Raw genomic sequence first — 19,882 nt, forward strand, 5'->3', positions numbered from 1 at the left:
CTACATCACGACACCACGATTGCATAAATGGTTATGTAACTATTATTAAAGCTAAAAACTTGCATATTTTAACTTTACCAATTTACCATCAAAATTTACCGGCAAAATGGTAAAGTATAAATACGATTACACTGGTAAAATACAATTACCGACAGACTGGTAAATTATATTTACCGGCAAATATTATTAAAATATATTTAGCGGTTCACTGGTAATTTATACTTACCGGTAAATTGATGAAATATGACTACCAGTAAACTTATAAATTATAATTACCAGTAAATTGGTAAAATATATTTACGGGTAAATTGGTAGAAAAAAAAGGTAAAAGTTCAGAGTCGCATTCTTTTCCCGGATTAAAATTTTTTGTCGCATTAGTTTATCAACTATGTTCATAGTCATAGAGGTCTAGTTTATACCTAGTAAATGCTAATAAATATTTTGTCCAGCTGCTTTTAGTCTGGATTCTTTATTTTTCTTTTTTAATCTTCTTTATTAAGATTACCTCCTTTATCTGTTATTTTTTTAATAAAAATGTTGTTATTATTCTCCAAATAATGCTTGACACAGCACGTGAGATAAATTATTCTTTTTTTTTTGGTGTGATTAATCTGTTGTTTTGGTTTTTTAACGAAATTATTTTAAAACTAATCTTAAACCTCCTTTGAGAAAAATTGAATATTTTTAGAGTTTAGATACCTGAACTTTGTGCTCAAGAAATTTGAACACATATAGAACCAACTATAGAGAAAAAGAGTTCAGTGATGAAACTGTAGAGGTAATGAAATAATTCAGTGATGAAACTATAGAGATAAAGAATTAATTCAGTGATGAAACTATGGAGATAAAGAATCAGCGATGAAACTGTGAATTTTTAAAACTTTCTCTTTCTGTAAAAAAACCAACTTGAACTTCTTTCTTTATTGAAGTTTAACTGACTTGCCAAAGTCGGTACTTAATGGTCTTTTGTTTAATGAGATTATTCGGTGGTCATCAGTTATATTAGAGGTACCATAGCTGTCTGAATCATGCTTTCTTAATTTTGAGTTGCTATAGATCTGTGTCACCGTACTTTTGATTGAAAACTCTTTGCCCTAAACCCCTAATAAACCCAACTTTGTAATGCAAAAATCCATTTTAATTATAAAGAAGGTTTTTGAGAACTGTTTGGGTTTTATAAAGTTGTGTAATTTGCTGCAGAATGTGGTCTAGAATACTTTGAAGAGTACAAACTATTTTATCCTAACTCATCTGGTCATCAAATCAATCTAAGACTTACAACTGGAACTCCTTCAGTCTCTCTCACATTATACCTTGAGACTGGAGGACATAAATTTTGTATTTTTTATTTTTAATGTATTTTATTTATTTTTAATATTGTATTGAATATGTATACGCATATGTACCGATTTGTAATTTTTTTTTTTTTTTCCAATATTGTATTGAATATGTATACGAATATGTTCTGATTTGTACTTTTTTATTTGTTATTTTTAATAACTTTTTTCAATTTTTTCATTTTTCTTTTTTTTTTTCTTTTTTTTTCTTTCTTTTTTAACTTTATTTATTTATTTTTTTTTTTTCTTTCTTTTTTAACTATATATATATATTTTTTCTAATTTATTTTTTAACTTTAAATTCTTTTTTAACCTTTAAATTTTTATTTTTTTTCAAACTTATTAATTTCACTCTTTTATATAATATTGGAAGATGTAAAACTTTTTTGTATTTTTCTGTATTTCACGAAGGGGCTTGATGATTAGACACTTTTACTTCTACTTGCCCCAGTCAGCTTGTAATTATATATATTTGTTTAAATTTATAGATAACATTGTAAAACGTGTAAAATAACGAAATAAATAATAATAATAAATTGTATTCATTTTCTTCTGGATGTTGTTAGATTAATTTCCCAACACCGTCTCACTTACTTTTCTCTCCTAAAACATTTTATGAACATGCTTCTTTAGCACAACGCTGATGTTCTATTTGAGTTTCAAGCCATGTTTTCTCATTTTATCAAAATCTGTGTAAGATTAGGACCCGTAACGATACGTAATATTTAAGAAACGAAACAACTAAAGCTAGTCCGTAGGCTTAAAAAAAATAAAACCATTAATAAAAATTTGCAATCTTTAATTATTAGAGAAAGAGATCACTTGCGACTTGTGTTAGATTGTATGTGCAACATAATTTTGTACCTATCGAAAAATAACTTATCTTTTCGTGGTTTTTCAGACAGATTATTTACTCCTCAAAATAGAAATTTTTTGGGCATAGTGGAACTGTTGAGCAAATACGTTGCAACCTTTAACGAGCATTTACAACGTATTTCTTCTCAAGAATCTCATATTGCGGAAAAAAATTCAAAATGAGTTAATTTCTTTATTGGCATCCGGAATTAAAGATAATATTTTAAGACAAACTATAGATGCGAAATATTTTAGTATAATTCTTGACTGCGCCCCTGATGTCAGCCATACTGAACAACTCTCCTTTACATTAAGATTTGTTGATATTTCAAGCGATGATATAAAGATTAAAGAACATTTTTTAACTTATCAAACTGTTGAAAAATACACTAGACAGTTTTTATTTGAAATTTTACAAAAGTTGTTGGAAAATTTAAATTTAATGAATTGTAGACGGCAAGGATATGATGCAATGGTGCAAGGATATGATGCAAGTTAATAATGAAATATGAAGGGTAAAAATAAAGTACAAGAGTTTGTGAACTAAATGCATTTTTTATGCCTTGTGGATGTCATTCTCAAAATTTAGTTATAAGCGGTTGTGCAACATCTTGTACTGAGTCGATATTATTGTCCAACGAATGTATACACTGTTTTCAGCTTCAGTATCTAAATGGAACATACTAAAAGATCATGAATCCAATTTTATAGTTAAACCTCTTTGTGAAGCTTGATGGGAAAGTCGAATTAAATGTTTAAAACCAATACGGTAGCAAATAGCGGAAATTTACGATGCTTTAGTAACTTTGAGTGAAACAGACTCTTCTGATATTTCCGTTAAACATGAAGTTTATACATTATCTGAACAGATAAGCACTTTTTCTTTTTTGGTAATGCTTGTTACCTAGTAATATTTTACATCGTGTAAATATTATTAGCAAATCTATGCAATATGCAGCCATAGATATAGCCTCAGAGTTTCACTTATGAAATCATGTACAGAATTTGTGACAGAATATAGGGTAACTGGTTTAAAAAATTCTCTAATGGATGCAAAAGACTTGGCTGAATCTTTGGAAGTTGAACCAATTTTTATGGAAAAAAGATTACGCCGTAAAAAAAAAATGTTTGCTTATGAAAGTAGAAATGAGATTGTAATAAGTTTAAAGAACAATTTTAAGAACAACATCTTTAATGTAGTTTTAAATAATTCCATAGTATCTCTTCAAAAAAAATTTCAATAATTGCATGAATTTCACTAAACTTGGGGTATTTTATATAATCTGAAGAAATTACCTGCGGACAATAATTAACTTAAGTTTTGCAAAGATCTGCATTTAAAATTAAAAATGGAAAATTATTGCGATATTAATGGCGCAGAATTATTTAATGAGTTGAAATCTGCATCCAGCCTTTTACCTGAAGATATTCTTGGACGTCCTCTAAATGTCTTGAATTTTATAAAATCCAGCGGATTGCAAAATAATGTTCCAAATTGAAACATTATTGTGCAATATTTCGATTTTTTTATTTTTTTTTATTTTTTAATTCACCTCCCCAAGGCCGATAAGGCCACTATAGATGAGGATGCTACTTGTGGTTATAACCCTCTCTCAACTCTATAACTCCGATTTTCCGATTTCTCTCAGTTCTATAACTCTGATTGTGGTTATAACCCTCTCTCAACTCTATAACTCCGATTTCATCAAGAATAATGCTTAACATACCAATTACTGTCGCAAGTGGTCAGAGAAGTTTTAAACAATTGAAGCTTAAAAAAAAGCTATTTACGATGTACTATGCGTGACGAACAATTGAATAACTTAGCTAGCTAAGTTATCTAACATAGCTATATTATCCACCGAAAAGGAAGTAGCAACACAATTAAACAAAACCGAAATTGTATAAAGTTTAAATTGGTTTCTGTTTAATTTTATAAATAAATGATTTGTGATTTGTATTTGGACCTTAATTTCCTTAGTTAATTAATCCTCCCTTTGAAAGGCAAAACATTGATATTTATTATTTCACATTAGGTTTTATCAATAACTACCAAGTTATAATCAAATAAATAGTTCATAAAGGGCGCAATTTAAATCTTTGCCCGGGGTGCTAGAGTTTTTTTGTTCTTTTGCTCGTAATTAAAAACCTCAATAAATCACAAATCAAATATAATTGTATATCACAATGAAAACTTAATGCATAAAATAATACATAAAATTATTTAACGTTTAAATATAAAAAAATATTTTATCAAGAGACAAAATAATTTCTTTAAGCTTATTCTTATATGAGAGGTGGTTCCATTTTAGAGGAAAATTAAACTGTTTTATAACTATTCTATTCCAAACAGAAGCTCCGCGAAATGCAACGTTGGTTTTTCCAAAATTAGTTTGATAAAATGATTGCCGAATTAAATTGCTAATTCTCAAATGATATTTATTTTTATCTTTCAAGGTATATAAATTATGTAAAGAAATTGGGGAGGAATTAATTTTACATTTGTACATAAAACGAAGAGTATTAAAAACTTTGAGTGTTATATATTAAAAAAATTTTTTAAATAAAAGAGGCCATGCATGAGTAAACCTGACTTTAAAATTGATAAGACAAGCACCTTGTTTCCGCTGACGATAAAAAGGTTCGAGTTTACTTTCTTTAGCACTACACCAAGCAATATTTGCATAGTTTAAATGACAATGGATAAATAGAAAAATATATGTTTATTTAACTTGACTTAATACGTTAAATAAGTATCCGTAAACCAACGCATGCGCAGAATATCATTTTGTCAACTTATTCAACGATCTACTTATTTAACGTAACACCGTTATTAATGCCAAAAAATCCCTATTGTTTCAGGATTCATTTTTCCTGAATTTCTGGTAGACAACAAAAAAAACATGCAAGAACGTTTGGGGTCGTCCATAAATTACGTCACGTTTTCAGGGGTGGTTTTGTGACGACTCATACAAAACTTGCTTCTTAGGTGTTACGATATTGTGACGAGGGAGAGGGGGTCAAAAACGGTCAAAACTTGCGTGACGTAATTTATGGACGACCCCTTTGAACAAATGGGTTCTCTCGGTCCCGTTTATATAAAAAAATGAATCCTTAATTATTCTAATAATGCCTTAATTATTCGTATAAACCCTCAAGTATTCATAAATTGAAGTTTATCAAAAATTAGCTTAAAGTAATTTTTAATATAAATTTTATTTTTGTTTGCAATTATGGATTTATTGCTATGCCATTACAGATTTATTGCAATTATGGATTTATTGCAATGCCATTACAGCCAAGCATTTGCCTAATATTACGACTTACAAAACAAAGCTTCGTAATAATCTCAAAGAATTCAAGTCAAAGTTTCCTGTTGTAAACAAAGATCTTCTTTCTTTAAGAAATTCTGAAATAGAAGCTTTTATTCCCATGCAAAAAGAAAATAAAGACTTGTTTTAAAGTATGAGTTTAAGCACGCTTTTTTTATGTTTTATTTTATCTATAAAATAATAATTCTTGACAAACAATCTTTAATTAAATATGTTTTTTTTGGTTATATTTAGTTTATATGTTATGACTTTACAAGTCCATGGAAAAATGATAACTGTCCTTACAACTCTGCTGCTGTTTTAATAAATTCATCTCATAAAACACATGAAATTTTTCGACTATTAACTTCTGTTGAGTTGTTTGAGAAAGCAACCTTTTATTCAAGATACCCAATAATCATCAATCAAGACATGGTTTAAGATTAGTAAAGGCTTAGTGTAGACTTGGTAGACTCCACTTGGTCCAAGTGGAATCTAAAAGTTTTTCTTCACGAGTGTTTTCATAACATGTGTTTCATTTGAGTCTTCTGATTCTTTTACAGAATTAAATAGTATAAATATTTCTTATAAAAAAAGAACCCTATAACAATTGCAGAAACAATAAATTTGCTTCTATTCTTTGTTTAATTGCATTATCTACAGTTTTACATAAACAAATTTGGTCAATTTATCCTAAATTTGGACTTGAAAAGTATAAAAAGTTATTTAATGTAAGTATATACCCATGTGGTAATCATAAACAAATAAAGAAATTCTGAGTATTTTATGGTGTAACATTGATTGTCACTCTATTTCCAAGGATAAAGATATGTGGTCACCAAATCATTTTGTCCCTATTGTGAAAAGAGAAGTTTTATGCTCAAAGCAAATTTGTCAAAAGTGATTTAAAAAGAGGATCGTGTTCAGTTTTGTCAAGTGTTCTATCACATTCTTCTGTTACCACTAAGGTTCTTAATTTATCTTGTCAACCTCCTAAAAATCTATTTTCAAATAAAAAATCATTAGTTTAATCTCACATAAAGTTTTGCATAGATAATGAAACTAAAATTATAGATGTAAATATTGATATTACTCCTAATCCAATCTTACTTAATTGAATTCCTTGTAAACATCTATCTCGCGGTAGACATCTATCTGCTGGCAAAGATGATTCAATATTATTAGATTTAGTTAATAAAATATTTATTCCTAACTTGTCTTTTGTTTTTCCTGTTTCTGGTGAAAAAAAAAAGATCATTTTTACATATATGGCTACTTGAATATTCCTGATTAGCTCACTCACAGATTAAAGATGGATCATACTGCCTTCCATGTACACCGTTGGGTAACAGAATTCCAAACAATACCACAATAATAAACTTTATTTAAAAACCTTTTATAATATGGGGTAATGCAACTCGTGCTTATATGGATCACGACATAATTGTCGACTTCATCAAATGTCAATGTGTTGTCTTAACATGCTGCAATCCAGATCTAATTCAAAAAAAATCTGATTGAAGTTGACATCGATAATCTTATAAAAAAACTTATTATAAGTAATCGAAATAAATTAATTTCTATTATAAAGACAATTATTTTTCTTGCCTGCAATGATGTTGCTTTTCGAGGTCATCGTATGACAGTAAGTATCATCCAGAGATCGGAGAAACATGTAAAGACAACATTGGTATAGGTAACTTTGTAGAGCTTTTAAATATTTGTATTGAAACAGATGACAAAATTCTTGAGCACCATATTTGTTCGGTTCTTAAAAATTCAACTTATATATCTAAAACCGCACAAAACAAACTTATTGAATGCTGCGGAAAAACAATTGTAGAAGTTCTAATTATGAAAATTATAAAGTCAGGTTATTTTTCAATCTTGTGTGATGGTAGAACCTCTGATTGTTCTAATGTTGAACAACTAACTCAAGTTATAAGATGTATCTTATAACTTGAGTTAGTTGTTCAACATTAGAACAACTAACTCAAGTTATAAGATAATGACTGTGATAATGTTAGTTGTGAAGATTTTCTACAGTTTATTGAATGTAAATCTGGTTCAACTGGTCTTAGTCTTGCGCAAAACATAATTTCTGAAATTGATGATCTTAGTCTTGATATCCAAAAATGTACAGGTCAAGGATATGATGGTGCTGGGGCAATGTCTGGTAAATATTTGTTCAATTTGTGTTCACTGCGCATGCCATAAACTTAATTTAGTTGTTTATAAATCATGCAATGTTCATAGTGTTAGAAATGTTCCTGATCAAATCAAAGATATATCATATTTTTTTTAACTTATCACCTAAACGTGCCATCTGTCTCAATAAATTCATTTTTCCTGGTTGAGCAAAATGATACATATCAAACTAGATGGGTTCAGAAAATGGGTCAATGGTCTGGATGTTTTTTTTTATATCTACATATCCGTAATCTATAGTTATCATATATAATATGTAAAATCTGTTGTTTCATGGATACTCTATATACCACCCATGAACTATACAACATATAGTAGGAGGCGTGAACTATAGTTCATCGTCAGAGCTAGCATTGAACCTGGAATCTTTTAATTTTGGTTTATTGATTTTTTAAATTTTTTTTTATTTTAAACATACTTCAGCCTTGTCTTTTTTTATAAAAAAAGTTTAAAAAGCTGTTTAAAAACGTTTCCTTAAAAAAATCAAAATAAACACGAGATATTTGCTTAAACCGAAGTTTCAAAGTATACAAAATAACACACATAACACTTGTTTTATATTTTAAAATTTGAAAGTAAACGTTCAATTTACAAAATATTTGCGCCAATTTCTATTTTTAAATAAACAGCCTATTTCTAATTCTTATTTAGATCAGGTCTTTTGAGAAGATAACTTGCGGCGCATCTATTAAAGAATCATTCAATACTATTCCAGCAAGGTGTCTTCCATAAAGTACGTAGCAGGTATGAGGGATGGGAGGAGGGTGTTTACCAGTGCAAGGAGGAGGGGGTGATAAAGACAGCGAGTACTTACGCAGTTTGACTATCTCTCGTTCTCTATCTCTCTAAAAACTTGATTTTTTTTTAAACAAAAGCATTAAATTTTATGAGTTTAAAAAGGCAATATTTTGTTATGAAAAAAAGTAATGTTGAAATAACTAAAGAAATGTTTTGAAATGTACGTGCGCAGAGAGAAGGGGTGGGGGGAGAGGGTTGTTAAAAGCGCTCAAGTTGAAAGGGGTCCCTAAATCCGTGGTATTACTGTGTAAGTACATTATGGATGTCTCCTAATTCCAATTTCTATATTATTTTTATCATGGAAGTGTTATATTTTTTTACTTTCATGTTTTGTTATAGCATTTTTGACAATATTCTATAAAATACTTTTTTGACGTGACTTCAGCATTTTGAGCACTTATTCAGTGCCTCCTAATTTACTAAAATGCTTTGAAACTGGGAGATCTTTGTTTCAAAAATTCTATTTACCCATGCTTTTTTGCAGCCATTTTTAATGCGTATAAGAATGATCTCCTAAATCATCTTTTTTAACTTGCGATAAGTTTATCTGTCATAAACCCGAGCGTGAACTTTTCCATATAATGCTGTTCGGCCGCAATCTTTGAATATTATAGCAATTTTATGTCAGCTTGACTTTAAACTTAATATTACTGACAAAATGCAAAGTCGTGATGAATTCTCTCAAAGCCCTTATTTAGAGAGTTCTTTTCACTCAAAGAAATCGAAGAAGTCAAAGAAAAGAAAGCATGAACGAAGGGAAACTGAAAGAGAAAGCGGGGAATATCACAAGTAAAACCAGAACGTATTTTACTCTTGATTTTTATTCTTGATCTGAAATCAATTTATACCAAGAAGCTTTTTTTCTCACAGGGGGATCTCTTTCGAGTAGATAATTATTGTCTACTTTAATCTGCTTTTAAACAATTTTTTTATTATAAGGTATCCATTCAACCCACCCCTTTTTTACTGTGTCATTGAGTTAATTATATGTTTTAGGCTAAATTTTCCTACTGATGTTATTCAAAATATATTTTTATACAAGATAACTTTTATGTTGCATTTATATGCATGCTAATTACCAAGAAAGTTATTTTTTTTTATTATCTCTTTGATAATTTAAAACAATACAATGCAAAACAGAGATTTTAAAATAAATACATTATTTGTTATTATTTCTACAAGTTATTTGTTTTTTATTTGTGTACAAATAGTATACCCATTAGATAATTAAGGGTAAGTTTTATGGTAGGTTTTAATTTTTCTTTAGTTTTTCATAATTTAAATTGTTTATATTTTTATGATTTGAAATTTAGCTACTAAGTTATTAATAACATTTGGAAATAAATTAACAATAAATAATATACAATTATATATAAATGTATATAAATATACAATTATTTATAAATGTATGTAAATATACATACATACATACATACATATATATATATATATATATATATATATATATATATATATATATATATATATATATATATATGTATATGTATATATATATATATACATATATGTATATGTATATATATATATATATATATATATATATGTATATGTATATATATATATATATATATATATATATATATATATATATATATATAAATATAAGATTTTTATTTTAAAAGAGTAAATATAAAATTACATAAATTAGGAGTTATTTCAGCATTTAGAAATCATGGGAGAACATTTCTTCACATGTCTTCTTGCTGTCTTGTACTTTACAGGTACACAACATCAAAATGGAAGATAAAATAAAAATTCAAGCTAGATATATATATGTGTGTGTGTTAATTGGTTGGTTTTTTGATTGTTACTATGGTATTGGTTGTACATGAAATATTTGAAATTATTGGAAAAGTATACAATGATTATCAAGATGGTGGATATGAAGTGAATTTTAAAAGACAACTGCATAAATTTTTATAAAGTTTAAAAAACATTTTAAAATTGTCAAACAACATTTTTAAAATTTATTAATAACTACTTATGGTGTTTATAGTAGCATATTGACATTGATTATTGTTACTTAAATTCTTTATTAACTAATTCTTTATTGCTTGTTGCTTTCATGATTTTAAATATTTAGTATATACTTGTATTTGTCATATATATATATATATATATATATATATATATATATATATATATATATATATATATATATATATATATATATATGTATGTATTTATGTATGGTATGTATGTATGTATATGTATATATATATATACACACACACACAAGATGTAAACCAAAAATATACATTTTTCTGTGTTTTTTTATTTATTGTTTTACAAAATGTTTGGAATTTAATTCTAAATTGTCCTATAATTTCAAAAAAAAAAAAAAATCATTAAGTTTTGGGAATTTTAAACATTTGGGAATTCCGCAGTATATGCCATGCCATTGGACCGGCTAACAACTTGATGTGTGTGTATATATATATATATATATATATATATATATATATATATATATATATATATATATATATATATATATATATATATATATATATATTTATATATATGTTTAGTAAAGTCTCTGCATCATAAGTTATTAATTTTGAGTTTTTAATTATTTTGTTGTTTAAAATGTGTATTTAGTATCTGTAGAGTAGTAGAATTTAGAATAATGGATTCAAGTAATCCTTGCAATTTTTAAAAATTATGATGTTATAAAAATTTATATTAGAAATAGAAATGTTTAATTAACAAGTAAAATGTTTTGTGAAAGATGCAGCTATAATTTAAAGCACTCCTGTTTTGCTATTGGTTTGTTAGGCTTGAGTTTTAATTTTAGAAAAGTTCTTTTCCATAGTTTTATAAAAACGTTTTACCAGATTTAATGTTCTGGTTTATTCTGTCATATTTTAAAGGCACAAGTCGAAACACAAGAAAAATAGAAGATCTTCAAGCAGTAAACATGCTAGACGGGGATCAAGAAGAAGTAGCACTGGCTCTGATCACTTGCAAACTAATCCAGAACATTTACATCCATTACTTTTACGACAAAATGGTAATTAGTACTTTTAATTACTTAAGAGTTTTTATCAATAGCATACTTAAAAGTTTGATAGTAATAGGGATTATCTTATTCTGGATATTTCCGGAATTCCGGATATTTTTTTCAACTTTTAGTTTTTCCGGATATCCAAAACATATCCTGTAAATGCAAGTTTAGGTATATATTTTTTTGTATTATGATTGATTTTTAAGCTTTTCACTCATCAATCATAGAAAAATTTTGAAAAGTTTGAAAAAGTTTAAAACAACTCAGCTAAAAGCAGAATTAAGAGAAAACATATTCCGGATTTCTTCTAGATATTTTATCTAAGCAATTTAAGTGTAAATATTTAAATAATTAAATATGATTAATTGCAAAACACAAATTTTCTGATTTTGTAAAATTCAGGAAAGTTTTACAGTCATATACATTTTTTTACACTTGTTCAATCTGAAACACATGACTAACCAGCCAAAATGCATTGACATGCATTTTGGTTGACTAGTCAATATATTTCAATTGATTATTTTTTTTGCAAATCCTAGGGTAGGGTAGCAGAGTAGCTATTTAGTAGTTATTTTAGAAAAAGTAAAAATAAAAAAGAGTAATGAACAAAAAATTCTTTTTAAAAGGATTAATAAAATTTTTTATAAAGGATTTCCCAAAGTTCTATGCAATAAATGAATATTGTTTTAAAGTATTTCGTTCTAACATAAAAACTAGTCAACTTGATGTTCTTCTACATGGATAAAAAGTTGTGAAGTTTTAATTTTTTCAATATTTTATTCTAACTAGCCTTCAATTTGTATTTATGCAGCTTTACTTTCAACTTTTTCAGTCAGGAAAAATGATAAATATAGTTTTTAATTAATTTATTTTTTGTAAAACATTATAAAAGCAAAAAATTTAAAAAATTAGAAATAAATTAAAATAAAAAGCAAGAATTTATATATTCTTAAATGTTATATATTTAGCCATTTTATACTTAACTAACTTCTGCCTTTTTTTTTTCTTTCCTCCTCTATTTACCTTGATGAGGGCTTTATAAAAGTTGTAGGTAAATTTACAAGACCAAAATTGGCACACGTTTTTTGGGAAGGCTTGAATACTGGCATAGCTAGAAAGACTATACCTATGACCAGCAATATTTAAAAGAAAAACAAATTATACATTTGTAGGAATCCAACCCTGGACATTCCGTCGATGAAGTTAATGCCTTATCCAAATAAGCTAAAAGTGCGTATACTTAGTATCAAATAAAAATATTTATATAATACAAAATGTTATATAAAAGTATATGATTGCATCACATAGACATTTTCTTATAGGGACAATATACAATAACTTGTTACATTAAAATTATACAAATATATTTTACTAACAGGTGGCAATTTATATTTTTGCATTCCTCTTTAAAATATATATATATATATATATATATATATATATATATATATATATATATATATATATATTTTAAAGAAGAATGCAAAAATATAAATTGCCACCTGTTTAAAAAATATATTTGTATAATTTTCATGTAACAAGTTATTGTATATTGTATATATATAGGGAAATCATTTTAATTTCAACTTAAAACTGTTGTTTTTTTTTCGCTTTGACTTATCGAGTTTTGTAGAAAATAACAACACATTGTTAAAGTAACAAAAGTAAAAACAGTACACAAATTATTTAAAGTATAACATATTTTTTTCTATTCAAGTTAATTTTAACTTCCTATTTTGTTAGTTTTGCTTTCTATGTTTTTGAAGCTTTTTTCCACATCACTTAATATAATAAAACTTGTAAAACAGCCGTGACCAAGCTGTCTAAAATAAAATACTTATGTGTGGTCATACAAGATGAAAAAACACATGCGTGTCCTGGGAAGGCTTGGTATTGGTAACTGGTCCTTGTGTTTTTTCCACAACCTAAGTACATCTACTTTGTGCATCTCAGAGCAATTTTCATAGCATTATATGACTACATCTCTTTTTCAGTTTTTAGCTTCATTTGGCTAAAAAGAATTATGTTTTCAATGCTCTGTATTCTTTTTAAAATTTTGGAAAACATCTTTTTTTTGTAATGACTGAATTTTTGTAGTAAATACAAAATTGTTGAATTAAAAATTTTTAAAATCATTTTTTGGATTTCAACCAAAAAGTTAAGGTTAACAAGAAACTAATCTTTTCTCTCTTTTTTGGATTACTGTTTTTTGTTGACTTTTGCTAGTTCACCTGGGTTCTTAGTTTTTAAGTGGAGCCGGCATTTAAAGTAGATAAATGTTGCATCTTCAGCATTAGACAAATTTTTTTATTACATTACAGCAGGTAGTTAACTCTGTGGTAAACTCTATATGTTGAAGTAATATCTTAAAGGATTATTAGATTTAAGCATAAACGGACAACTAAAGAGCATCAACCATTATTTTTGTCCAAAATCTAAAAACTTTATTTCGCTTAATGGTATCAGTATGCAAAAAATAAATTGTGAGTTTGTATTTCATTATAAAATTAAAAAAACAACCAAATTTATTATTGTTAATTTATTTTATAGACAAGTTGTCGGTTTAGAAGGTAGTAATTTAAAATAATATAAATTCCATTTACCTCTAACCACATCTAACATAATGCAGAAGCATGTTTACTTCGCAGGTGATTTTAACATAAATTTGACAAATAGTTTCCAAAAAAGCACGTTTTTGATGTAGTAAATTAAATTAAAACCTTTTAAAAATTTCTTTTTGTAAAACTTAAATTTTTCAAAATTTATTTTGATCGTTTCATTTAAATTCTAATTTTAATACTTAATGCTGCAATCATAAATGCAATACTAAACCAATTAGCATTTAATTATTTACTTAATTTAGTAATACATAATGAAATAAGTTTACTTAAAGATGTTTTAAAATTAATTGAATCTAATTGAACAGTTTTAAATATTTTTTTTTTAGAAAACGATTTTAATAAATTTTTTTATAGATTTATTAGGAAATATGAGCTCTTCAAGAATCAGGCTTTAAAAGGAGTGGCGTGTGATCAAGCGCTATTACTGACCGCGCAAAGGATTTAATGTGTGTGTATATATATATATATATATATATATATATATATATATATATATATATATATATATATATATATATATATATATATATATATATATATATATATATATGGCCTTGGTCAGGAAGATATGCGATTGCTCTACATTATATGACCATGCAAATTATATTTTCTTTTGATCATTTGATCACTACTAACAACATTTCAAAGACACACTGAATAAAATAGATTTTGAATTATACCTTAAAATAAATAGCATTTAAACGTTTATCTTTACTAATGTTTTTATATTATTGAAACACTTTTAAATAAAGTAACAACTTTCTGATAATAATTTTTGTTTTAAGTATTAAAGAAAGTTGTATATAATTTTTATAAATTTATTTTATATAAATTATGTAAGTGTGCATTTTTTATAATAATTGTTATTAAAAAAGAAAAATTTATTTTGTTTTTACTAGTGACAACTTTTTTAGACAATTATAGTCTCTTTAATGAACTTTATATAAGAATCATTAAAGTTGCACCTAAAAAGATAAATAAATTTTTTTTAATAGCGTTTATGATTAAATAACTTTAATGTTTTTTATTTTAAAAATTATTTTAAAAATTTTTTTAATAGCGTTTATGATTAAACATCTTCAATGTTTTTTATTTTAAAACGCTTGTTTCAAAATAATGATAATTATGCTAACGATTTTTATATAAAGTATTAGGGATTGGCCATAATTTACGCAACGCTAAATTTATTTAAAAAACTCAAGTAGGAGATCTTAAGCTCTTTTATCCAGCGATTTTCATTAAACTTGATTTGTAATTTTAATTTTTCTATTAACTTAAAGCTCTGTGAGTGAAAAGTTTTGATCTTTTTTGTTTTGTTTGTTAATAAAGTTTAGCTTTGCGTAATTTATGGATGACCCCTTAATGAATATTATATGTAGTTTTTTTTATTTATATAATTATGTATTTTTTGTGACATGTTAATTTTCAAAAATAAATTTATGAAAAAACAAACAACATAAATTAAACAAAGCATGAAATGGTTTTGAAAAAAATTAAATAATCATTTTTTTTAATGCGTGATTAATTACTGGCATGTATTTACATGGAAACTTGATATTTTTAGATTAGTATAAAATAAAAAAAACACTATAATTTATATTAAGTGTGAATATTAATTATGATAAAGCATGATAATTTAATTAATATTCACAAATAATATAAACTTAAGTGCTTTTTTCAGAAGTAAATTATTCCTTTGTTTTAAGAGTTTCCCATGATATTATGAAAATATTAGTAAAGATAAATGATTTAAAGTTAATTATTCCAAATGTAATAAAAAACTTGATTTAAATAAACTTACGTTTTAATTTTTGATATTTAGTTTAAGTTTATGTATTTTAATTTTTTGTGTTTTAATTTTATTGAAGTTTTTTTATTTTCTCTTGCATTAAGAATTCTTTTCTTTTTTAAAATAAAGTTTTTTTTTAAGTTTTTTCAAAATCAAACCTAGGAAAGTTTTTTTTAGCGCATTTTTGAATTTTTATGACATGTTAACAGCCGTGGTCAAGTTGTTAAAACAAAGCATTATTTGCGTGGTAATATAACGTTGTATTCCCAATTGCATAGTAACATAAAATGCTGTATTCCAAATTGTCTTGTAATACAACAATAAAATTATAGTTAAATACAACTATAATAAAATTGTATATCAGGCATTGTTTCAAAGCTACAAGCTATACTTGTAAAGTTTGCATGTGGTATATATGCACTACTTTTAACTATGCTAAATGTGTTTTGTTATTTAATCATTCCATGTCAAATCAGAAGTGATATGTCAGCCTATGATTTGAATTTTGATTTAGATTAAGACCTCATAGCTACTCCTCATTAATTAAAAAATTTAGTAATGTTGTAATCATACGATCTTACACTATAGTATAAAATTCTATGGCATTATACAATATGTAATATCCTATGACTATATACTATAGAATGTAGTGTAAATGTAGTTGTATGGTCTTGCCATAAGGTTTAGTTATTTTATTTATTTCTGCTTGTAATTCAATAAAAAAAAATTTTCGTATTGGTGTTTTGATTTAAGTTAATAGTTGACGCAAATATAGATTCAAGACATCCATAACAAGATGCGCATTGTTTTTATTCAAACTTGATGTGACTAGGTTTAATCATGTTTTACTTCTTTATTTATATCTTGTGCCTTTTTGTAACAACTAATCTTTGTTAACACCTTAATCTAAACAATACTTAGAAATTAAATTAGTAATTGTAGAATGCAGCAACAACAACAAGTTATAATTCATTATAATAATATGATGCATTATATAATATATATGCACAATATAATAACCACATTAATAATACTAATAGTAACGTAGTTATTTTGAATAATAATATTAATAATAACAACAACTGCAATAGTAATAATAACAACAATAAAAACAATAATAATGTATTAGTAATAGTGGGGATGATTTCACTAATAGGGTTAAAATAAGAATGGTAATCGAGAAGAAAATTAAAAGAAAGATAAAGAAAAAAAAGCAGTTTTAATAAATTGGCATTAAAATGAGAAAAGTCAAATATAGAGTAGATAAAAGTATATGAAATTAAATTAAGTCATAGCAATTAGTAGTTTGAGATTTTCTGAGTATTTATATAGAAATAAATAAGCTATCAAACTGATAGCTCATTTTTTTTACATGAGATATCAGTTTTTTTATTGCAATCAAAAATAGAAAAGTTTAAGTATATTATATAAAATTTATTGTTGTTAAATTTTTCTGCCAAACTCAAAAAAATAATTGTAATTAATTTTCCACACTTGCACCCTTCGGGATACAGAACAAAAAATTCAGAAACAAACTTAGCATGCAATTGTAGACAAAAAACAATTGTCTCTTAAATGGTAACAACCTAATATCTAACATAAGTTATAAATGCGTAACATATATCCAAAGCAAACCTGATAAAATTTATATCTCAGAAAGAGAGTAAGAAAAAAAGATGGTCAACTATAAATAATCTTTTAAAAACAAAAACCTCCCAAATTCAACTATTCATTTTAAATATTAGGATATTAGGGGAAAAACAAATGTAGCCCTAACTCTAACCTGGTCAATAATTACAAAAGTACTAGCTTACAACAGTTTATCAAAAAGATTTTTACTTTGTTTGCATGAGAAACTCGAAATTATTTCACACTTAAACCCAGAAGAAATCCTAAATAAAAAATCTGAAGTCTGATCATGTCACCATAAAAATAAATTTTGTTTACATGAACCTAAAAGTTGATACCAACATAAAAACTTTACTGTCAATTTTTTATAAAAAAAAAGCCAATAAAAAAGCTAATTAAAAAAACAATAGATGTTAAATTTTTGTATATTTTTTACATTAAAAATTTGTTTTTGTTACCTGGTGATCGCGGTAGGTGAGAACTTAAAGCAGAAATAAATCAAAATAACTAAAGCTTATGACCATATGACTACATTTACACTACATTTTATTTAGTGTAAATGTAGTTTGAATCATAGGAGTTTACATATTGTATTATGTCATAGGATATTACACTATAAGATCTTATGGTTACATTTGCACCATATTGTATTAAAATCTTTTTTTTAATTGTATATTATTTAAATATACAAATATATAGATATATAAATTGTATATTATTCAAATATTTTTTGCCTGCTGAAGTTTATAATTCGCAGTTTAAAAATAAACACATTAAAATAAATTTCCTGATTATTTACTTTTGCGAGAGCCACATGTAGTTGTGCTAATGTAATCCAGTTTAGGGGAGAATGGGCACAAGCAAAAGTTAAAGCTTTCAGTTCCAGCAAGGCTGGAAATAAAAGTTTTAGCTTTTACTTCTTTATAATTGAAAAAAATGTTGACAATTTTTGAAATACTAACAAAAATTTTTGCAAAAGATGAAGCTTAACTTAAAACATTACTGCACTTTTTACACTTGACTTGGTTTGCTTTAAATTTTTTTTTTGAATAGCTGGAGTTATATTGAAGTTTGTTTGTAGGCAAGTTGACTGTGGAGTTGACTTGAGAGCTTTACACTAGAGCTTTTGACTTAAGAATTTTAGATATACTTTTAATATAATTTTTAACATTTAAAATTTAATATTTAATATGTTAATATTCTGTTTGTATACTAAAAATACTTTTATTCTGTTAATATACTCATAAGCATTGCATTTTTATTTAAAAAAAAGGTATAAATAATGTATGCACATACACAAAAAATATTTTTATACGTATACACATAAAATATTATTAGTTTTAACTCCTAACAGAATAATGCGAAAGTTGATTGACATAAATTTTATTTTCTAATAGCGCCACTTTTGATATTTTGTTTGTTTTGTTATAATGATTTTATCAAGAGGAAAAAAAAAAAAACAATGTTTAATGATGTTTAATGAAACTAAATTGTTTTCTAAACACTAATATTAACAAAGATATACAAAACATGTCACCAAAAACTATATATAATGATGTAGATTAAGATTAAGAAGGTAGTAGCTAAAATTTAGATAGATGTAGATTAAGAAGGTTTAAGCTAAAGTAGCTAAAATGGTGTAGCTAGTAGTGCTGGTGGTGGTGACACTGGCATAGATTCTGGTGAAATTAACAAGATATTGTTTTCCATACAAATGAGTACAACCTGATAGGTAACATGTGTCAAGTGTCCGTCATGTCATCATGGCAACTATGGTATCATCATGTCCATCTATAACTAAAATTTGAGTACTTATACTTTGATAACCAAAGTTCGATTTATTTAATTTTATGCGGTAGCGGTGTAGTGGTAAAGCACTTGCTTCATAAGCGAGAGGTTCCGAGTTCTTTTCTCACCACGTCCCTGGTAGTACCACGCTCAACTTGTTTCTCCGCGCAGCATCCTTGTTTGTCGAGGTTCGTGTTTCGGAGTTATAGAGTTGAGAGAGGGTTATAACCACTATTAAGTAGCCTCCTCATCTGTAGTGGCCTACTTGACCTTGAGGAGGTGAATAACAAAAAAAAATAAAAATTACTGAACTAATTTTTAAACATATCAACTAAACTATTTACCTGGATTTTTTTTTAATGGTGGGAGCATGCACGCCAGTGAGCAACTCCACAAGTTGCTTATCTTATCTATATATATATAGGCCTCGGCAGAAATGGCAGGTGATTGCCTGTGTTTGCCTCAACACCTGTGTAAGTCAGTTTACACTCGCAAAATAAAGCTCGTGCAAATATACA

General features: G+C 26.3%; 1 protein-coding gene across 2 annotated transcripts in view; it reads left to right on the forward strand.

Moving 5' to 3' along the window:
• Positions 1–9,038: 9,038 nt before the first annotated feature.
• LOC100208403 (trichohyalin) overlaps positions 9,039–19,882 on the forward strand; it is a 21,374-nt gene continuing 10,530 nt past the window's right edge. Inside the window, exons 1-2 of one of the 2 annotated variants that reach the window (XM_065818492.1) lie at positions 9,039–9,298; positions 11,404–11,543. In XM_065818492.1, coding sequence (XP_065674564.1) covers positions 9,168–9,298; positions 11,404–11,543 — 271 coding nt within the window. In that variant the 5' untranslated portion in view covers positions 9,039–9,167. Of the gene's footprint in view, positions 9,299–11,202; positions 11,300–11,403; positions 11,544–19,882 lie in introns of those variants that run through there. The other variant, XM_065818493.1, reaches the window with a different exon arrangement.

Source organism: Hydra vulgaris, chromosome 14, assembly GCF_038396675.1.
Source record: "Hydra vulgaris chromosome 14, alternate assembly HydraT2T_AEP".
NCBI lineage: Eukaryota > Metazoa > Cnidaria > Hydrozoa > Anthoathecata > Hydridae > Hydra > Hydra vulgaris.